The sequence below is a fragment of the Protopterus annectens genome, chromosome 12.part0 (genome assembly GCF_019279795.1).
Source record: "Protopterus annectens isolate FY-2018-M chromosome 12.part0, PAN1.0, whole genome shotgun sequence".
NCBI classification, from domain to species: Eukaryota; Metazoa; Chordata; order Ceratodontiformes; family Protopteridae; genus Protopterus; species Protopterus annectens.
Window position 1 is genome coordinate 483,148,068 of NC_056746.1, and position 22,901 is coordinate 483,170,968.

At 39.3% G+C, this 22,901-nt stretch overlaps 1 protein-coding gene across 1 annotated transcript in view; it reads left to right on the forward strand.

Moving 5' to 3' along the window:
- Window positions 1-22,901, forward strand: part of PRPSAP2 (phosphoribosyl pyrophosphate synthetase associated protein 2) — a 1,165,642-nt gene that overhangs the window by 938,621 nt on the left and 204,120 nt on the right. Inside the window, exon 10 of the mRNA XM_044089586.1 lies at window positions 11,110-11,180. Coding sequence (XP_043945521.1) covers window positions 11,110-11,180 — 71 coding nt within the window. The remainder of the gene's footprint in view (window positions 1-11,109; window positions 11,181-22,901) is intronic.

Below are 22,901 nucleotides of genomic sequence, written 5' to 3' on the forward strand. Positions count from 1 at the left end.
AATCCCTATGTCACCCAATGGGTTGCTAAATGGCTTACTGATAGAACCCACACTGTAAAAGTAGCCAACTCCAAATCCAGCTCCAGACAAGTGACAAATGGAGTACCTCAGGGTTCAGTCCTGGGGCTGCTCTTGTTTGACATCTACTTCTCTGAAGTACAGGTCAACACTAAGGGACTCTGGCTAACAAAGTTTGCAGATGACTGCAAACTGGGAGCCATTATTGAATCCCCAAATGATGTGGATACTCTACAAAAGGGCCTTACAGAAACAGATGCTTGGTGCCAGAGCCATGGGCTCAAGCTCAATGCCAAGAAATGTATTGTTATCCCCTTTGGGAAAAACATGTATCCATGAATTACCATATAGGTGGCAGTACACTAAACACAGAAAGTGTGATAAGAGACTTAGGGACACAGGTGGACAGTGGTCTCACCTTCGATAACCACATCGCCACAACAGTCAGGAAATCCTTCTATGTGGCACACCTCATCACGAAGGGCTTTTCATCCAGAAAAAAGGAGGTCATTGTCCCACTGTACTCATCCCTCATTAGACCCATTATAGAATACAACGCCCCATTTGGTATGTACCTCTCAAGACATCTGCAACAACTGGAAAGGCCTCAGAAATACCTCACTAAAAGAATCGCAGGCCTAAAGCAGATGCCCTACGCTGACCGCTTTAAAAAAAAAACTCCAGCTATACTCTGTCGCATATAGTCTACTCAGAGGCAATCTCTGCTTAACATACAAGGCCATGTCAAACCCAGAGCTGTTGGACATGCTACACTTAAAGAAATCCCAATCCCTCAGAGCTACACGCTCCAGGGATCTAAACCTTGTCATCACAATAAACAAAACATGCTGGAGGGATAGGTTCCTGACCAGAGACTCTCCAGACTCTGGAATAGATTGCCCATACATGTCAAGCAGAGTGCCTCTTTGGACCTCTTCAAGAGGAACCTTGACGATTGGATGGGAGAAAGGAAATTCACCCCAGGGATCACGTCAGTCGCCCTGCTAGACAGGGGTCCAGGAAAGTAAATAATGTGGGAAGAAATAGCCAGGGAATTGTTATGGCTAGGCTTGTATAGGCCCTAGGGCTGATAGCCTAGTACCAACCTATGAACCTATTTGCTTATAGCTGGAGGGATGTTTTGTTTGTGCTAAGCTTTTATTATAGGGACTATCTACTGACCATCTTTTTGGGGGGGGGCACCTGACATCTGGGGCTAGAAAAACTGAAGAAAATGGCGTTGGATGCCTCTTGTATACCCCTGGCGCACTGACGTCAGGGAAGAAGCGACAGCAACTGACGCCAGCCAAGAATTTGGAATTCAGGCCCGACTGCGGGACCGCCTGTCAACAGGATAACCCAAGTGTGATGACTGCAGCAGGGTATACACTCTAACATCTACATTTATGGTAGGTACAAAACTGTATTTTTCTGCTTGTGCTCTGTATAGGAGCCTTAACTGTGTAGCTGTGAAATACCTCTTTAAATCGGGTAATCCCAATCCGCCTTGTTTTGTTGGAATAATCAGCTTGACTCTTGCTGTTTTCTCCTCCCAGATAAAATCCTTCAGCTCTTTATTAGTTGCTATCCACAACTTCTCCTGTGGTTTATAAAAATGTGTCTGACCTGTCTATAAGACTAAAGGGAAAAAAACATTTTTAACTGCTTGTATCTTACTATCCATATAATAGAGATTCCAGTTTCTCAGTTTTTGTATTATCTTTTTAGTCTCTTCCCACATATCCTTTGCTGCCACACCAGAATCATTTTTAATCCATACTCCTAAATACTTCATTGTATCATGTCCCCATAAATATGGATATTGCTGAACCAGTTTGTGTGTGGGTACATAATTTACTGCTATTGCCTTTGCTTCATTAATTTTGAATCCCAAACAGATGTGAAACTATCTCAAAATGTTCCACAACAGTGTAATTTCTTTTTCTGGTTTTGTCAAGTTTAAAATATTTGCAAATAGTCAGTGTTCCTTGACTACCATACCAATTATTTCCTTAAATTTGAATCCCTTAGTTTAAATTCCACTTTACCTTTATCCCACTCCCTAGCTATATTTTCAGAAGGAATTTCTATCTTTTGTAATAGCTCCTGAATAATTTTCACTGCCTATTCCTTAAATTCTTTTCGATAGGTGGGAAAATGCCAGTGTCTCATTTTTGTTTCATTACCTTGTGTTTTCTATTTTAGTTAATATTGGCACGTGATCTGAAATAGTTATTGGGTGCGTATCAAGACCTTCAATTAAACGCGCATGCTCCTGTGAAATGTAAATTCTGTATAGCCTATCCCAGTTTTTATATCTTGAGGAATAATATGTAAATAAACTCCAAACTCCTATATTTTCATGAATTCCTTCAAAAGTCTACCCCTTCTGGGCCCCCAGGTAACATCTTCACTTCAAATTAAATTGCACTCCCATCTTTAAGTAATATCCCTTGCTGAAAGCTGATTTTCTCCCAGAATTGTCTTAAGCTCCATTGTAGCAGCGTTAGGTGGAATATAAGTACATGCCAGTGTAATCCTCCTCCCTTGCCAGTAGCCCCTTAGTAGAACAAATCTAACATTATTATTTTTTTTTTATCCTTTTCTGTTATTGTTGGAGCTCCCCTTGAAATTAATAAGTACTCCTCTTTTCCTTTGTCCCAGGTATTCTGCTGAATAACTTTCCTGAAAAACTCTCTATCAAATTCTCATGTTCAGTTCTTTACAAATGTGTCTCCTGCAGCATAGCTATTTGCTCTCTACATGTTTTTAATATAGTTCACTACACCTTTTTTTGTATTTATCTGGATCCATTGACATTTAAAATCATTACAGAAAGCATTGTATTAAAAAGTTATTTCCACCTTTTATGTATAACAACTTTTGTGTTAAATGTCTGTCAGATTTTAGCCAATTTATCTTTATCAGATTGTCTCCATGGAGACATGAGGACCAAATGCAGAATTACTATTAAGCATGCACTTATTTGTAGAAAAAAGCCTTGTAATGTTCAGTATTCTTTTTCATTTAGCTGCAGAACATCACTAATAAGGAACCTAAAAAATTCTGGGCCAGTATTAATAATCTTCTGTCTCCAGGTCACTCCATTACACCTAATCCCCAGGACTCTAACCCAGAAAACCCTAAACAAACAGCAAATGACTTCAACTCATTCTTCACGAACACTATCCAAACACTTGCTAGTCATCTATCTCCTGATACCTCAAATCTTCCTCCATCCACATCAAATCCACCTCCTACACTCCAATTACAACCAGTCTCTACCTCCTTTATCATATCATTGCTCCTAAAGTTAAAACCCACCACTCCCTCTGCAGACAAACTGCCTGCAGAATTCTTACAGATAGGTGCCAAAGCCTTAGCCTACCCTATTTCCATCCTGATCAATAGATCTATAAAGGAAGGAATCTTCCTCTATCTGGAAAATATCTCATATCATCCCACTACATAAAGGAGGAAACTCTAATGATTTCTCTAACTTTCGTCCAATAGCTCTCCTCTCACCAGTCGCAAAAATCATGGAAAAATGTATTCACAAACAAGTACTAAATCACCTTCTCAACAACAACTTACTTTCTAACTGTCAGCATGGTTTCAGACCCTCACACAGTACCACTACTGCTTTACTCTCCTTCACTAACTCCATTAACACTAACCGTAACAATAACTATCTATCTTCCTCTGTCTTCATCGACCTATCCAAAGCTTTTGATATGGTGAATCATAAACTTTTACTACATATCCTACAATCACTGGCTCTTGATCATCTTGCCTTGTCCTGGTTTGCATCTTACCTAGAAAACCGTCAGCAGGCAGTACTTTGGAAAAACTCACTTTCTAATCTTCTACCTATCTCCTTAGGCGCCTCAAGGCTCTATCCTAGGCCCTTTGCTATTTTCTATCTTTATTAATGACCTTCAATCTGCTATCCCATATACTACCTGTATACAATATGCAGACGACTCAACTATAATCTGCACTGCTAACTCTCAAACAGAACTCCAGTCACTTACTCAAAAAGCTTTTAGTGCTGTAGGACAATGGCTCACTTACCGCTGTCTCCTCAACCCCAAGAAAACAAAACTATTACTTTTTCAACGTACTGTTAAATCTACCCCACCTTACTTTACTCTTACGTCCACTGGTGAACACTCATCTCCTGACTTGACCACAAAACTATTAGGGATAACTATTGATAATAACCTCAACTTTGACTCTCACATCAATAGCACCATAAAATTAGTTAATAAAAAAATAGGATCCCTTTACAGAATCAAACCTTTCCTAACACCCACCGCAAGGTCCACCATTGCTAGATCTCACCTAATCTCCACTCTTCTCTATGCTTCCCCCATTTACACTAATCTTTCCAAAAACAACATAAAGAAACTAGAAACATCCTATCATAACATAGCTCGATTCGCTGTTGGATCTCCTTTTAGAACTCATCACTGCTTGAACCTAAAAGAACTAGGCTGGATTGAACTTCCTAACCAACTTGTACTTCAACAGATCTTAATTGCTTATAAGATTCTATATCAGCCAACCAACACTTACTAGCCTTATTTCTCCATACAACAACCTGCAACAACTACGTTCCTCAAATAAACTTCTGATTAATATTACCAAACCTAACAATAATGCAGGTGTCAGTTTATTCTCCAACTCTGTTGGAAAACATGGAATAAACTACCCTCTGATATCACTTCTTTAACCTCTTTCCAACTTTTCAAATATCAACTAAAGATTTATCTCAATAAACACTGGCTTTGCTCCTGCACTAATCCAGACTAATGCCAACTCTTCTCTCTACCATTACCCTTGTTAACAAAAAAAAAAAAAAAAAAAAATGTATTTTTTATATTATCTGGTTAACTTGCTATGATGTCATGTGAACTTTTATGCCAATGTATTTTTTTATCTGATTATATTAATTGTTTTTACTTGCTATCTTTCTTATGTAACCATTTATGCCTTTTTGTAAAAGTGTACAACTGATGGAGCTTTTCTCCCCGGGCCTCTACTGAAAACGGACATATATCCAGTTGGACTAGCCCGGTCAACAAATGTAAAATAAAATAAAAAATAAATAAATAAATAAAATGTACTTGCTTTTTCTTAAAACTTGTTACTAGATCAAGCTAAGGGCCTTTATCCAGGCATTCCCCATGCAAGAATGAGGAAAAAACAAATTATTTTTCTTTTGTCATTCTCTCTTAACTAGACTTTTTACATCACAGTGCCTACATTTCTTAAAATTGAACAAGAAGAGAAGAAAGAAAAAAAACAGTAGCACCTGTTTACAATAGTATCCCCATTACACTTATAAACAACTGAAAAAGCTTTACTGTGTAGCATGCAAAGAAAATCTTGCATTATAAAAATAGTGCTATTAAGAAAAAAAAATGTTTTACTTAGTTAACCTTCTCCTTCCTGTTCCCCTCCCAAAGTACTTTTCTGAACGTTAATGACATGAAGTAGGGCATATACTTTAGTGTCCCCCACAAGTCCAACAAAGTCCAAAAAAAGTCCAGTATTTCCAGATTTTCTTGTTCTGTCATATTTTACAAATATAATAATTGCTTTGTAATCCCACACTGGTAGTTTCCAAGTTACTGGTTTTATTCCTGTTCATCTCAATTTCCCAAATCCTGTCTCTGCTTCATTTCCAGTGTACTCACGATTCTTCTAGTCAACTCGTGTGCTCCCTTCCTTCTCAAGAAGCATAATCTCCTTGTGTTTCACAGCTCACTTTTTGTTGGCGAAACTTTTGTATTTCCTCCTTAGCATATACTTTATCAAAAAATGATTTCGTTTCTCCAGGGAAGATTATTTTGAAGATTTCTAGTTACAGCATTTTGAACCTCACACCTGCTTCTCAATATTCCCTTAATAGTGGTATAAATTTACTCCTCTCTTGCCTGGTGTACAATGAGTAATCATTCTCCAAACACTTTGTCCTTCTGCCACAATTTTGTCAGAACAACAACTTCTGCTGGAGCATTGCATCCTTAGTATTAAAGGTCTAGGTTGCTTCTCATAGCCAGGTTTGCAGCGTACACACTGTGCCCTTTCAATTAACAACTCCTGCTGTGGAATGCCAGTCCAGTTGCTTATTTGTACTTTCATAAAATTAACACAGTATGTTCCTTCCAGCTTCTTTGGTACAGCTCAGCTTTCCCTACGTGCTCTGTTCTCTAATTCTATTATTTTTTTAAATGTATCATCTTGAGCGGTCTTGTATACAGCCAGCCTTTTCATCTTGACCTCTGATTTTTGCAGTTTTATCACCTCATCTGAATATCTGTTTAAAGCTTCCATTTTCCAGCCTTTTTTTTTGTTTCCATAATACTCCATCAGTGTGTTCTTTATTTTAACCAGGTCCGTGTGCTGCTGTCTTATGCTTCCTGTAGGCTACTGGAACTCATGTCTGGAGCTTGCACTGCTTTTTGCTGAACAGCTGTAGTACTTTTCCCAGTAAGTGTTTTTTCCTCATCTTTGTAGCTGATGGGATTATTTTGAGATATTCAACATGAGTTATTCCAGAAGTATACAAAGTAAGAGAGGTGAGTCGAGTATTGATGAAAATGAGTTTCCCTAGTGAAAATGTGAATGGTAGGGAGAATGTGAAGCTAGTGTTATGAAATTCTGACCATGCTGATGATTTCTGGTTAGACTGAGTCGTACTTTGCTAAAGCTGCAGTAAAGAGTAGTCCACATATTTGTTGCAGGAGAGCCAATTAAGTGGCAATGACCTATATGGGGATGGTAAAGATGAGTGCTCATGAACTAAATGAAATTGGCAGTGAAGTAAGAAGGCAACTGGCTTTCTTTATAGTATTACTGCCACCTACAAGTAATCTTAGGAACGGCATGAATAAAACCGGTTTGGACATTTGTGACCATCAAATCAAATAAATAACTGAGGGTGTTTGATGGGGTGTAGATATTAGCAAAGGAGTTGTAGGGTGCTAGGGGCTGCTGGAGATATGGTGTATATGTAGTGATATAAATACCTAGAATTATTTGAAAAATAATGAAAGCAGTTTATTAAAAATTAAACAACAAAGGTGAGGATGCTGCCTAGTAGATCACAGTATGCACACATTTTTTTTAAAGAAAAAGTGTTTCCTTGTTTTACACTAGCCTAAGTTGGTGTCCCATACATGGGATGAATTCAGTCCCTAATCAGTTCTTTTTTGGTGTTGAAGAATTCTGCTTTGTTTCAGGCCATTAAGATTTTCAAATTTTGGGGGTATATGGCATCACCTATTGCAGAAGCACCTATAAGCTGCTTCCAAATGAGTCACATGGTTGTGATTTCCGCATTCACTTTGGATCAATCAGATTATTTCTCTTTTGTAATCGAGATCTGGAACTGTGTGTGTGTGTGTGTGGCCTCCTGTTATGTTTCACACAGTTCACACACTATGCATATGTCCGTTCTGTGATACGGAACTTATTTAGACAGTAACTGTCCTCCATATTTGATTTAGCCAACAGTCTTGCACAAAGGTACTACTGTAAACTGGTTTCAAAGCCCTGCACACTTTTTAGTACTCTAAAAAGTAGAATGTTTTGTAAGTACAATAAGGATGTGCTCTTTTGTATGACATAGCAGGGGTGCTCATTATAATTCTGTCGTGAACCCATAAAACTTAGTGAACAAACAGTGGTGAGCTGTCTGCATGTTGAGGCTAAAGACCATCTAGGACTTCAGAATTCCCTTTTTGACAGTGGGGATACGAAGAAGCAGTCTGTGTGAAACTGAAAACAGTGTGCTGCATGCAGTCTAGTGGAAAGATGTTGAAAGAAAAAGGATCCGCTGTCTAAGATGCTTTCTAAGCTGTAACAAGGTAGATGCTTATTCGAAATTTGTCGTATTCACGAGTGTGTGTTCACTGGAGGTTTTTGTCATGCAGCCTTTGTTAGTGGTTAAATTAATTGGACCTTAAACCATTTCCCCTCCCATGGTCCTGGATAAAAGAACAAGAATACACACTCATAGATACATAACATGCAGACACACACACATACATTTGCATTCATTTACACACACTGTGTGCAAAGATAGATGCACATGCCACCAAATATGTGTTCAAAAATGTTGTCCTAAGCTAGCTTTAACCAGCTCCTTGTTGGCCCTCATGCACATACATACAATTTGCACTCATTTACACACACTGTGTGCAAAGATAGATAGATGCACATGCCACAAATGTGTTCAAAAAATGTCCTAAACTAGCTATAACCAGCTCCTTGTTAGTCCTCTGTAATATCTATCGACTATTTTATCATGTATAACTATAAAATGCATAACTTAAAATAATATGTACTGTTTGTAGATGTGTGTTTGCATATAACCATCTCACATCTACTAAACTGTATAACAATGTATGATCTCTTTTATCAAGCATCAAAGTCCACGCAATGCAAGTCTTTCGAAACTGCAAATATAACTTGTTTGTTTCCTCCTACTGAAAAAAAGCTTGTAGGATTTTCATTATAAGAATTTTATTTGTCTCTTTAAGACTTCAGTTTTTTTATTTGGTGTGTGTGATGGTCAAGCTGTGTAACCAGTTAACACTTTTTATATACTTCTTAAACTGCAGTTTTAACTTGTGTATTCTACTGTCTGTAATAGCTGTAGGCCAGATTGTGACTAAAGAGACTCTCAGAACCAGCCCACCTACCGGGTTAACAAATATAAAATGTCTTATGCGTACACAATCATAAATCTTCACATATGCATGTTAGTGCAGTGGAAGATAAATGTAATATCTAGAAAAATTGTACTGTGACACAGAGAACATAGACTTCATGCTGGCAGTGTCTGGAGGTCCTAATTGGACCATAGAGCTGTGAGGCAGAAATCTTACCACTAAGCTGCAGTACCTGGATAGTCTACTGTTGGTTATTTTCCGTCTTGTATGATGGTAAATGTTCAGAGTTGTTCTTAAAGAACAGCAGTGGAATTCTATTATTAAATGTTCAACTTCTGTATCCTTTTTCTCCCTATTTACTGTCCCTGCTATGAGTAAACAACAATGCAGCATTCAAAATATTTTAAATCAACTCTTTGTCTACTACAACAGTACCTAACTGTGTAGTTTCACTTTCAAAAAACTTTTATCTCACTGGAAAAGCTCGCTGCAGTCTCCAGTTTACTGATGTCATCAAGGCCAATGAATACAGGTATTTTTCGGCCAATCCCCCCCCCCAACTGACATCACCGCACCCATCCTAAAAACCCACCCATGATGTGATGTCACAGCTGCCTGGTCCTTCCCCTACCTGTAGTGAAAGTAAAGGCTAGAACAAGGAAAACAGTACATGAGTCAAGTCTCCTGCTGTGAGCTGTCAATCACAGCAGGTAGCAGCTCAAATTACCCTCAGCACTTTGACATCTAGGAAAGTTAGGTGTGAAGGAGGATGGGAAATGAATCAAACTAGTAGAATTCACACTTCGCAAAATACTGCAATTTAGCCATTCTAAAAAGAAGCAGCAGTAAAATGCACTTTGAAAGTCTGTTCTGTGGCATTTACACTTTGTTTTAAGTAGTCATTGAACAGCATGAAATGTTATTTAAAACTAACTGAAAGACAAGTGTATGCATGTAAAATCAGTGCAGTGACAGGAACTTCAAGAAAGAGGAAGTAGAAAGAGGTCTGTGTGATGTAATTTTTTTACAGACAAGCACTCATTTTGGGATACCTAGAGACAGAGTAAACAGTCAGAATTACCTTACCTCAGGATGCCAGACCCCATGTGGTCAGATGCAGAAATTATGTATAAAAATATTTAAAAAACTGTAAATAGTCAGAGTGGTGTTAAAATGTAGGAAACGGCAAACCATGATGAAATAAACATGTTTTTTTGTTTTTTTTTTTTTGAGTCTGTGGGTGTGGTTCCCAAAAGATGCATCTCAACTTTTTTTTCTTGAAACCCCACATAAATGTTCTTGAATGAATGGTTTCCCCAAGAACTGCTGGTACTTCTAGACTGCACTTAACATCTTTTCTCTGCAGTCTGACTTTTGATTTTTTTCAACTACCTTATTTGTCTACATCAAAATACCTTATTGCATTTTCAAATCTTAAAGTCCATCACATATTGACCATTCATGGCTTTTTAGGTTAGAAAGTGGATGGTAAATCCCTAAGGTAATCAGTGGGGCATTTTTTTGGTTGGGGGGCTGCCATATATCCATATCTCACCCCTGCCTGTGTGCAGTGATTGTGAATATGTACTTCTACATGTTTGCACCCATTCCCCTCCCTTTATGTGCTTTGTTCATTGAGAGCCAGCACTGCAGCATTATAGTGAACAGTGGGGAAGCAATTCATAGCTCCCCTGTACCGAAAATAGAGAGTGCTGGACATCAGCTGCATGTCACCCTCTCCCAACCAGCCTAGTGTGGCACATGCCCATGTTCCACATTGGACTGGCCCTTTAAACCAGTCTCAGAGGTTACAAATGGCAGTACTGACACTTAGCACTGAGAATGAACTGCTGCATTGGTATTTGAACTACTGTGTATTCATTTTTTGTTTCTTCTCATTTTGAACAGATTTTGCCATTCTAAGTTCTGAAAGGAATGGGCTGTCTTTTCAGACCCTGATGCCATGTCATTGTCATTGTAATCTACCCCACAGCTTTTGTGAGAGAGTTCACACTCACAACACACCTTCTAATCTGAGTTTTAAAACAATTTGATACTCTCTTTCCCCAACACATTTATTACGGGTTTTTTTTTTTGTTTTTTTTTGTTGAGCTGGAGCACATTCATGTTATAAGTATTTTAACTGCTGTATTTGTGGAAAGGTTTTTCATATATAGTAAACCCTATGTTCCAAAACAGGCTTGTTTGGAAGCCTGGAGTGGAATTACAGCATGTGATGGGAAAACAGTAATCTGGCATAATTCTGTATTAAGTCAATTTATGTTAGATTAACATTTTTACTTAATTGCAAGTAAGCTGATATTATAGTAGTACTAAAATAGTTTGGACTAAAAACCAATTTCCTTTTATTTTTTACAATGCTTAGTTTTCCTTATTTTGTTTCTAGTCCTGATTCCGAAGGAAAAGCCACCTATTACAGTGGTTGGAGACGTAGGAGGAAGAATTGCTATTATAGTGGTAAGCAGAACTTGAAGGAGTTAGTCTAATATGAAAATACCAGAGAGTAATCCAAGCACTGTGACAGTTTGAATACTTTGGACCTGTCTGTGAACGAAGTGCACTTACGACTCAAGCAAGTACATCAGAGTTGTACTTTGTTTAAAAATTTTGTTGGTGCCCTTTCTCAGCTTGTTTGGTTAAACAGCAGCGCAGTGCAGTTTTTCCTTTAAAAGGATTTCTAATACACTGTAAAAGTGATAGTTACTGTTTTTATTTTTGACAATAAGAAAAAAAAACTTGTGCAATGTATTTAATTCCATTTTATTATTAATATAATCATTTTACATGAATGCAAAGAAACAAGAGTGTTGCCTTTAGCTGTTTAAAATTCTAGTTTTGAAACAGTTTTTAAGTTATGAGTCTGATATTTTTGTTTAGCATATTTGCATTCAGAAAATATGACTTGTCTGTGTTGATAGTCGTTCTGTGAGATACTGTAGATATGAATGTGATGGGTATACCATGCCATAAATACAAAGCCATTATTATTTAGTATGAGGTTTTAGGGGAAAAACAGTAACTTTAATGAATGCAAATCATTCATCTTCTGTGCTTTTAGTATTTTTGATACAAGTTTACTTTCATGGATGTGGCATATGCCTTCCCCACCTTTCTCCTCTCCTGTACCTTCTGAGTCAAGTCACATTAGAGGTCCCTGGACACATTCTGATAGGACTGTGGTGGTTCAGAAGAACTGGATCCCTTCTCTGGACGCTGTGTTTTAGGGAGTACTGTGGTGCTGTTCTAACAGTCTTTGTTTTGTAGGAAGGTTTGTGGTCTTCACTCTTGTGAAATATACTCTACTGAATTACTGCTTTATTTAAATTTTTTATTTATTTATTTTGCTATTTTAACTGCAATTTTCTGCACTTTGAATTTCTACTACTTCTGCATTTTATAGCATAGGCTAGATTGAGGCTTGATGAATCTAGACTGTTTGGTATCATTTGAGCACTAAAACCAGCAGTTTTACATTTAGAAGCCCCCCCTCCCCCCGGGCAGAAGTGTGCACAAAGGACCTGTCTGAGTTTGGGATTTCTGAAATAAGTCTCAGTCTTGGGTTTTCCCTTTGGTTAATTTAGTGGTTGGCAACAAGCAAGCAATTTCCTGTGTTATCTGAAGCATCCACTGCCTGCTACTGAAAAATAAGTATCATTTTTACTTGATCTGCACTTCTTGCGTTGTATTTTACTGTGTGCTGCTGTTTTTTAACTGTATTTTACTGTATTTTTGCTGTTTTCTGCACTTTTAACCTAGCATAGACTTGGTTCAGATTTGTTGGACCCAGTCTGTTTTTACAGTTTCTGAGCACTAATTCAGCTTTCCTCCACAAAAGAGGGCCTCCCCCTACACCCTAGTGAGAGTGGAGTGTAGGTAGGGACCTATTTGAGTGGTGATTCTTGGCTCAGGACCCAGGCTAGTAGTGTGCTACTATTGGTTAGAGTGTTTTGAAATTAGTTTAATTTTGTTGCTACTTATTTGCATTAGCTTGGGTGTGAGTGTTCAACACAATCCAAATAACAGCACATTACCACATAGTTTGAGGATACCATTGGCAGTTATAGAAGCAAACTCTTTGATAATTTTCCCTTAGACAGCTGCTTGTGCTCCATCAGTGGTTTCTCGCTGTTGTGCTTCACTGCCTGGTTAGACACTCAGCTGAGCCTCAGGTTCCTCCACAGGTTTTACCCATTAAGCTCCTCTCAGTTTAGAGCTTTTTCTTGTCCCTTAGCCATACCTGATACTTCTAGTCCCCTCCCTGTTACTGACTGCAGTACATCACCTAGCATCATGAATGGGCAATATCCCACCCAAGCCAACCTGATCAACATGGGCATCCTGAGGCAATGTAGCAATTGCCTAATGTACACTGACAACTCACTTCTAATTCACACAAATTCAGTATGTGAGAGATGCATCTATATTAAAAATATAGAGTCTAGGCTCTCTTGCTCACAAATTAGTATATCTAATACTAAGCAGGTTGTCTGCTCTCACACTTCACCTCCTATACCATCCATGCATACAACACCTAAGCTTACATACAGTAAACTCAAAGGCAGAATTTCTGTACATCTGGTGGTGTAATCTATGACTGATATACTCTGTATGTGTTTGCAACATACATATTTTTGTTACTGTGAAAGTGCATTCATTGCCCTCATGGCCTTCTCTGATTTAGTAAAAATTGATTCAGCATTTCTGGGAAGGGTCATTTCTGTGTCGTGGAAAGATGGAGCCGTGTGACCCAGGCCATCTTGGTCCTTTTAAAGGCATTTGACACTAGAGAAACCTGTCTAGGGAGGAACAACAAAAGTGGTGACTTCTTGCTTCTTGGGTATGATACGGGCATATCTGGCGTAATATTTAGTCATTGAGCTACCCTGGAGATTTACTGGTAGGCATTAATTTTCCAGGGGATGTTGACAGGATTTCTGAGGGATTGTTGCTTACATGAATGAGTCACATCCCCACACCCATTGTATGTATGCTGTTTGAGCGCTCGCCAGGGCATTCTCAAAAGCATAGCTTGCAAGATATAAATCCCCTGGTGCTGCATGGGTAGTAACTATGTTGCAGGTATCTCTCACCACTAGGAAAACAAAACTTGACAGATCTAGTGGATAATGTTGTCATCAGGCTCAAATGCAGAATGAGTAACCAAAAAAAAGTTCTGGGAAGGAGTCCTTCCCCTTGATGTCCCTTTCAAAAACTCTGCCACTTCATAGAACACTTGAATTTCACTTGAATTTCATTTGGTGTGAGATGAGTGCCTGCTAAGCCTTTGAGCTCATGGAGCTTCTGTTAACAGGCCCAGGAGTTGTGAACTGACCCACTGATCTTCATATGGCCTTATTACTGTAATCACCCTAATGTTGTTGTTTGTTTTTTTATTTTTTGTTTTTGTAAAGCTGAGTAGTTTCAGAAAGTGGCCAAACTATCCATTTACATTGTATTGACAACACTGTAAAAAGGGCAAACATGTCATGCGTTACATTTAGAGGGTTTGACATTACTGGCCCAAAGGCAGTGCTCTATCCAAAGAACTTCAGACCTCTGCGCTCTTAAGTTAACTTATTTGATATATGTTGATTGTGTTTAGCAGCTTGTTCATCTTATAATGCATTTAAACTCTCTCCCAAAAGGGTTCTTTAACCAAGTCTAAGCCATGTTTACAAAGTTGTGACAGACCCACACTATAGTGTTTAAAGTGAGTGTTGAGGCCATCTCCCACAATAAATGTTGTACTGCCTTCTTTTGGTTGTGAAAAGGGCAAAAGGTATCAGTGTCATCCTGGGCCTCAGTTTGACAATGATTTTATAGGAATCGTGCATCGTCCACTTCAGAGTGCCTTGAGGCACATCACTGTTTGGGGTCTAAACTGGAAGCTCCTTCTGTTTGCTTTGGCTGTGCTCCAATTTTTCCAGTACAGAGTGCTGCCACTTAAACTTTGTTGCACTCTGTTCACCAAGATGTGCTGACTGTGTTGACTGAAGCCTTCAAGCTTAGGAGGTTCCATATGTTCCTCTACCTTAACAAACAGTTCCTGGTGTACCCCACCTTGGGGTGGGGTCCTGGTACTGTCCCTAGAATGAATACTCCAGTGATAAGGTGCCTGTATTCGTAGATAAGTTTTATCTGAATCCATCATGAAGGGTTGCTTTCATTTGTTTGGCACTGGACCCCTGATCCAGTGTTACTCATCCCACCTTGTAAAGAGGGCATTGTATGGCTTGCACTTGGCAGGCAGGATGACTGCACAGCAAAGTCCAGGTTGTGTTCTTCTTGACCTTTCTGAAGATTTAATGGTGATCATGATCTTTGCGGTACCTTTTACACGTTTGAAGATCCTGTGTATTATATAGGACTTTGAGATGACAGTGCCTAAGAAGTCTGCGTTCATGGACCTTCTGTTAACAGAGACAAATAAAAACAACCAACCATCCACAGCTGTGGCTAAAAACAAAATAGTTTATTTGAACAAATTCCACGAAGTGGAAATGAATAAAAACAGGTTAGCACTTTCAAGCAGTTTTCTGCACTTCATCAGACCATACAATACAAAAGAAATAACTCTATTGTATGTAAAAAGTAAAATCAACCAACCAATGAAATTAAATTAAACAGCCAATAAGGAAAAAAAATAAGTTAATGAGGCAATTTCCTAGCCTTAAGGCCAGATTTTAAGGAGACAAGACACATTAATTCCTGGTGATCTGTAGGCTAGCAATGGAAATAACCCATCTCTGTTCCATTAGTTCAACTTGATTCACTAAATCGCCACCTCTGAGTGACATTACATTTTTGTAACACCAAAAAGCCAAAACTATGAGTTGGAAATTCATTAATATGCTTAGCTAAGGCATTGACAGTGTCATGTATATGAATGGCCCTTACATGTTCCAGTATCCTCTCTTTCAAGGAGCGGTTTATTTTTCCTATGTAAAAAGATGTACAGAGTTTACAAGTTGCCAAATTGCCAAATAAACCAAGTTCTCAGATGTGCAATCAGCATAAAATCTAGGTGTGAAACAATTCAGTTATTGGATGCACAAACATTCTATTGGTGGAAATAAACTTACAAGCCCCACAATTATGGCAAGCAAAAGTACCATTCCTATTAAAGAAGAAAATTTTGCTTAGGATTAGGATAGCATAAAATTCTCTTCAGTGATGAAGCATTCTTAAAAGAAAAACTAGGAATAGGGTCTACCATGCTTTTAACAGATTCATCAGTCATTAATACTGCCCAATTTTTCAAACAATGTTACAGATCCTGCCTATATCACTAGTATAACTTGGTAACAAATTAATACTGTCATTAGACCTAATCTGTTAGCCTTCATTCTATTCCCAGTAAACAAATAAGGTTTAGCTACACCCTCCCTTTCATTCCTAGCATAAGCCAAACCAGCAGCTATGTCCCTGTCTGTATAGTCTCTTACTTTCAGATGCAAGGCCAAAGAGTCTAAAGCTTGTCCGAAGGATGCATTATCTGTATTCAGTCTAGAAGTTCTTAACACTTGACCCTTTGCAGTATTACAAAAAGTAAACCCAGGATGCATTATTAAATATTATATTAAATGTTATAATACTAATATCAGCAATATTAAATATTTAATAAGGTGGTTTATACTAAAAGAAAAAGGGATTCTTTCCTGAAGGTGGTCAAGAATTTGAATTTGTAAAGGAATATGATGGGACAGATGCAGGTTCTTCTGTCCAGATTTTATGATTCAGACTCTCAGGAGAGCATAGTATCTGAATCTCCCTGTGGGGGATTATTCTTGGAGACTATTTTCAGAATACTCTGGTGTTTTCAGTGGAAGAACACTGAGGTTTTCCAGACCCTCAGAAAATACTATGAGGAGTCATTACTGGAATTCATAGAAGTTATTTGGATGTACTGTGCAGATTTTACTCTGACAAGAAAATATAGTTTAAATAGCTGTTCGACATTATTTTATAGCAATTTAACGTGATTAGTATGTGGCGCTATTTTTTCACACTGGTTTGGCATATTGGTTGCTTTGGTGTCTGGACATGTCTTTTAGCAGCTGTAAAAGACTTCTGAATGCATTTCATGCTGTTTTTGTGAAAGTAGCTCAGTTTGGCAGAGTATGATTGTATGGGGCTTGCTTACTACTATAAAAGTGCTTATTGCGAGACATTGTCCAGTACTGCCACTTTATTATTCTGACTGGTGTTTTCTTCCCCTGACTTCATGTATTCTAACTCTGGTACCCTCCTCCCAATCAAATCTGGTTGCACCTAAAAAGAAAAAGCAAAATAAAAATAGCCTGAGCTCATGGGGCTACTGCTTGGCCAGCAGACCACTTTACCTTTTGCCCAGTCTCCCACTAATTAGTTTTGTCTGCCACTATGGAACATGAGTAAGATGCATCCTCCAGGGCTGTTCCACTACCTGGCACAGGCATAGGAGAACTAAAGCCTTTAGGTTCAAGAGTAGTCTGGGGTAAGAAGCTCTTTACCAGATATAATACTATGTCCCAGATATTATATCAAGTCTTGAAGTTAACAAAAAAAAGAAACAGAAGCGTCCTCATGCAGTTGATAATCTGATTATAGCTGAGCTGCTTATAAATCTGAAGTGTTAACTTGGCTAGGAATGTTCTGCAGACAGCTAATTCTGGTGAGTGTGTTCCCGTACATGGCTCTAGTGCTAGCTTGGCTAGAGACATTTCTGTAGTTTCAGAGAGTGATGAGAAATCTGATGAGGACAGTGGTGTTTCCCTAGTTGTCCCAGAGTCCAGTCACACTGATTCTTCAGAAGATGAACCTGAGATCAAGTCCAAACAGGTGTTCAGTTTTCTTAATATGGTTGCTAGATTCAGTAGTGTTTTGCGTTGGAGCAGTCGGGTCCTTCCCCCAGGGCAAGGCAGGGTATATGACCTTATAGAGGACTTGGATACCCAATGTTGTAGCTATCCTTCATCTGTTACTGGGCTTCGAAGATGTTTATAAAGCTACCTGCAGGACACCAGCATTTATTCCATTAGTCCCTAACCAGACTCAGAGACAAATGTAGGGTGTTATGATATGACAGGTCTCTCTCTCTTTGACTGCTAACCAAGCTGTTTGCTCAAGTAACAAATCCTTGACTTCATTTAATTCAGTGCCCTCTGTTAGAGGAAACTAGGTTTCTTTGACTCTGGTTTCAAAGTGCACTTTCAGAGGTGTGCTTGAATGTGCGCAGATACAATGTCATGAAATACTGGTGCTCCTGTTGCATTAAGACATGCTTGGTTACAAAATCCATACTTCCCTGATGATTTAAAAACTGAAATTTGAATGCACCTTTAAGTTCTGAATTGGTGTTTAAGCCTTCTTTCTATTAATCAAATTCTCAAACAGTGGGATGATGGGGGCATTTTAATGCATGGGGTATCTAGGATGTTTCATGTACCCAAATTTTCACCAAACAAGATGGCTTCCTTTAAAAGACGTACAAACAAAAATCCCAGCCAAACAAAAATCAGGGGTGCAAAAGGAAAAGACAGGAGGAATAAGTCTACGAAACCAAAAATTGGCGTTTCTTTCCAATAAAGGATTAACCCCTGGAAAGTAGTGACTGCAGAATCACAGAGCACCCCAACACTACCTTCCCTCTCTTCCTCCTTCCCCAAATTTGCTCTTATCAACCCTGTAGCCTAGCTGCAAGTAGTCCTGAGAAAAATGAGTTCTGTGAATAATTCAGAGAGGATGCATTTGGCAGGATAGAAAATCTTCCCCATGTCAGGGGAATTCCCCCACACCCACCAGACTAGGCAAAAACTGTTTTCCTCCAAAGCTCCATCACATGGTGGAAGCAAGGTTCATAGGACCACCGCCTGCAATACACAAAGGCAAAAGATTTTACTCCATAGTGTCTTTGGTAGCCCAAAAAGTAGCACTCCTGGTGACCTATCCCAGACTTGTCCTTTAACACCTTTTTTAAAGTTCCAAAATGCTAAATGCTCACCTAAGGTCAGTCCTGGCATTACTTCCAGGCCACTGTTTTCATGGTGACTCTAGTGCTCAAGAAAGCTAACATTCCTCTTGCTCCTAGTTTCACAAAGTTTGAGATTTGCTGTCTGGCTTACATCATCAGTTTTCTGTATTACCCTTTAGGCTATGTACTGCATATCGTGTTTACAAATTATCTAAACACAGTGGTTGCCTGTTGCAGAACCCTACATGCCCACATTTTCCTTATTTAGCCATTTTGCTGATTTGCACAGATTTGGTGTCCTTAAACAAGGTTGCAGTTTTTTTTTCCCATGTAGGCTTCAAATCTGAACCTTCAGAAGTCCTTCCTTGCTCCTCTCAATGAATTGTTTGTCTGGGGTGTTGGATAGACAACATAAAAAAGGGACCATCCTGACTGAAGACAAAGTCCTGACTTGTCAGGGAATAGTCTCAGATTTCTCACTTCTAGACATGGTCATAGACCGTACTACTATGATGTGGTACCTGAACAAACAAGGAGGGTTAGAGGGCCTACCTTCTTTGCTCGTGGGCAATTTATGTCCTCCCCTGTACAGCATTTTGATTCTTCAAGCCTCATGCATTCTGTCAACACAGGGCCTGACAAACTAAGCAGGTCCTGGACAGACCCTCATGAGTAGAAGCCCTAAGTAGAGGTCTTCCAGCGCTTGATCCAAATGTGGGGAGCACCTCAAGTAGATCTGTTTGCCTCCTTTCATTACAGACAACTGAATATATTCTGTTCTACATATTGTTGTAGTCATGTTTGGAAGGTGCCTGTATAATGCATTTCCACTGATTCCCAAGGTACTTCTAAGGATTCGAAAAAAATTAAAGATCATTGTGATTTTAACCCCCTTTTGGCCCAGACAGAGTTGGTCAATTCCATTAAAAGGCAGAACTAAGGGCATTTACCATAAGCTTCTTCACAGACTGGATTTGCTGACACAGCATCAAGGGCACGAATGGTGGTACACTCCAATTTAGAGCAATTGCAATTGGCAGCCTTGGTTATTCTATTTTGATATATTTAAGGCTCTTGTTCTGTGAAGATGTGCAGCAGTTATTTAAGGAGGCAAGAAAAACTGCAGTTAGAAAATCTAACATTTGTAAGTGGAAGAAGTTTGTAGGTGGTGCTTGGCCAATAACAGAGGTCCAGAAAGGATTTTGACCCATCTGGTGTTGAACTTTGTGCATGAACGTCTTGGAGATGGTTTGTTATATGCTTCTGTCAATTGGAAGACATGATAAGGTCTTGCTGTGTCTAATTATGGTGGCTGCCAAAAAAGCAATTACTAGAAAATGGAAATAAAAATCCAAAGCAACTATATTAGAAGTAGTGAATATAGTAATAGAGATAAAACTGGAAGTGTGAGGTCTTTAGAAAAGAGTAGGAGCAAACAACATTGAAAAAAATGGAGATTATGGGAACAGTACATGCAGAGGAGGAATGAGGTTTAAAAGAAGGCAGGACTTAAATGAGCTATGTAATGTCTGACTGAATATGATTGTGTAGATTGTAAGTGATGTAAAATGTTTGCAGTTGCAAGTGTTTCAGTATGGTTTGTGATGTAAAATGCTTGCAACTCAGATTGTCTGTGTTTTTTCATTTATATAGATGTATACGACTGCATCCCCTTTGGTAAAAACTCTTTACCCATGAACTACCACATAGGCAGCAATCTACTTAACACCGAATGTGTGATAAGAGACCTTGGGACCCAGGTGGACAGTAATCTCTCCTTTGATAGTCACATCGACACAGTAGTCGGGAAGTCCTCCTACATGGCACACCTCATCTTAAAAGGGTTCTCATCCAGGAAAAGAGAGATCATTGTTCCCCTCTACTAGAAACTCAGACCCATTATATAGAGTACAACTCCCCTTTTGGAATGTACCTCACAAGACATCTGCAGCAGCTGGAAAGGCCACAGAAGTACCTCACAAAGAGGATTACTGGCCTCAAACAAATGCCTACACTTACCGCCTCAAAAAACTCCAACTGTACTCCGTAGCATATCGCCTACTCTGTGGTGATCTCTGCCTAACATATAAAGCTATGTCAAACCCAGAGCTGTTGAACAATGCTACACCTAAAGAAATCCCAATAACTCCGAGCTACGTGCTCTAGGGACCTAAACCTTGTCACCACAATAAACAGGACATGCTGGAGGGATAGATTCCTGTCCCAGAGACTTCCTATACTCTGGAACAGGCTACCCATCTATGTCAAGCAAAGTTCTTCATTAGCACTCAAGAAAAATCTTGATGAGTGGATGGGAAATAGGAAATACACCCCCGAGGATCACTTCTGTGTGTCTGCTCGACAGTGGCACAGGAAAATAACTTTCTTGGGTGGCGTAAGCCAGGGAACCTTGTTGGCCAGGCTTACGTAGGCCCCTGGGCTGATAGCCTAGTACCTACCTATGAACCTATGTATGATTACCTATGTCGCAAGTGATGGTTTAATAAAGATGGTTAAGAAAAAGACAGGAATTGAGTAATTTATGTAATATTGCTTAGGTTATATAATATACAGCAATATATGCAAAGTATGATTGTAAATAGCTTACTTGTATTTGTCTGCATTGCTCTTTTCACCTTTGTCTCTATTATATAGTCCTTATTACTATGTTTTTTTATGTATACCCTGGAGCTTTTCTTCCCGGGCCTCCGCTGAAAATGGACATGTATCCAGTCGGACTATCCCAGTCAACAAATATAAAATAAATGTGAACTTAATACAGTTTACTTTTATATAAATGTAAGTTTGCTTATGTCACAATTCAATAAAGGTGTTTTTTTTAAAAAAGTGCATCTCATGGCCATCTCAGCTTGTCTGCACATGGATCCCCCTCTTTTCTTTTTGTGGTCAGTTTATGAAATGAGTATTTCATGCAAGACTCCTTTCAAAAACAAAATCATCCTCCCTGGAATCTCAACTTTGTTCTTTAAAGAATTGACCTTGCCTCCTTTTGAACCTGCCACTGGGACTGATTTATCGTTCATTATCGTTTTACTCGTTGCTCTGATATCTGCAGGGTGAGCTTCTGAGCTGCATGCTGTCATGATGGGCCAGCCTTATCTGATTTTTCACAAGGAAAGGGTTATGTTATGCACTAATCTATCTTCTTCTTCTTCTTCTTCTTTCGGCTTTTTCCCGGTTAGGGGTCGCCACAGCGGATCACCTTGTCCGCACATTAATTGGCAGTGGAGTTTTACGGTGTCGAGTTGCCAGCCCGGCGCCCAACCTTCCACAGAAGGCACACTCACATGCACACCTAAGGCCAATTTAGTGTCCAATCCACCTGCAGCATGTCTTTGGGATGTGGGAGGAAACTGGAGCACCCGGAGGAAACCCACGCGACCACAGGGAGGACATGCAGACTCCGCACAGAAGGCACCCCAGCCGAGGATCGAACCAGAGAACCTCTTGCTGTGAGGCGACAATGCTAACCACTGCACCACCGTGGCCGCCCCTTATGCACTAATCTATCATTCATGTTTAAAGTTGTTTCTTAATTTAGCTTGAATCAAGCCATCAATCTCCTTATCTTCTATCCTGATCCAAAACAGAAGGGAGAAAAAAATTTTGTATACCTTAGATGTGTGCAGGCAGCTCGGGTACTACCTTGACAGAACAAAGCCCTTTAGGAATTTGAATGGTCATCTTTCTTATATGGGGCGAAGAAAGGTCAGCCTGTTTCAAAGTGTAATACTGCACAATGATTGTCCTCTGCTATTATTTTCTGTTATTCCCACCATGGTAAATGCCTTCCAAGCAATTTTAAGGCTCACTCTACTGAAGCCTTATCCTCTTTGATGGCATATTGGAAAGAGGTGGACTCTTGAAGCAATCCAGAGGCAGCATCTGGGTTCTCTGTTCATACCTTCACAAAGCACTACAAACTGCATTCCTTTTCAAGGTCTGGAATAGATTTGCTACATCCATTCTCCAAGTGCTCCTGAATCCATATCCTTTCACCTCCCAGGTAGTAGCATTTTGGACAGATGCCCAATGCTTACCCTAAGGCACTGGGAATGATGAACATAGTACACACTGGGAATGATGAACATAGTACAGTGGCATAAGTCCTACTTAACTGTAATGGCAGATGTTTGAATTACTCACTGCCTCAGTGGCAGCACCCACCCACCATCCCCCATGCTGTGCATAGTTTTGGTGGTTTC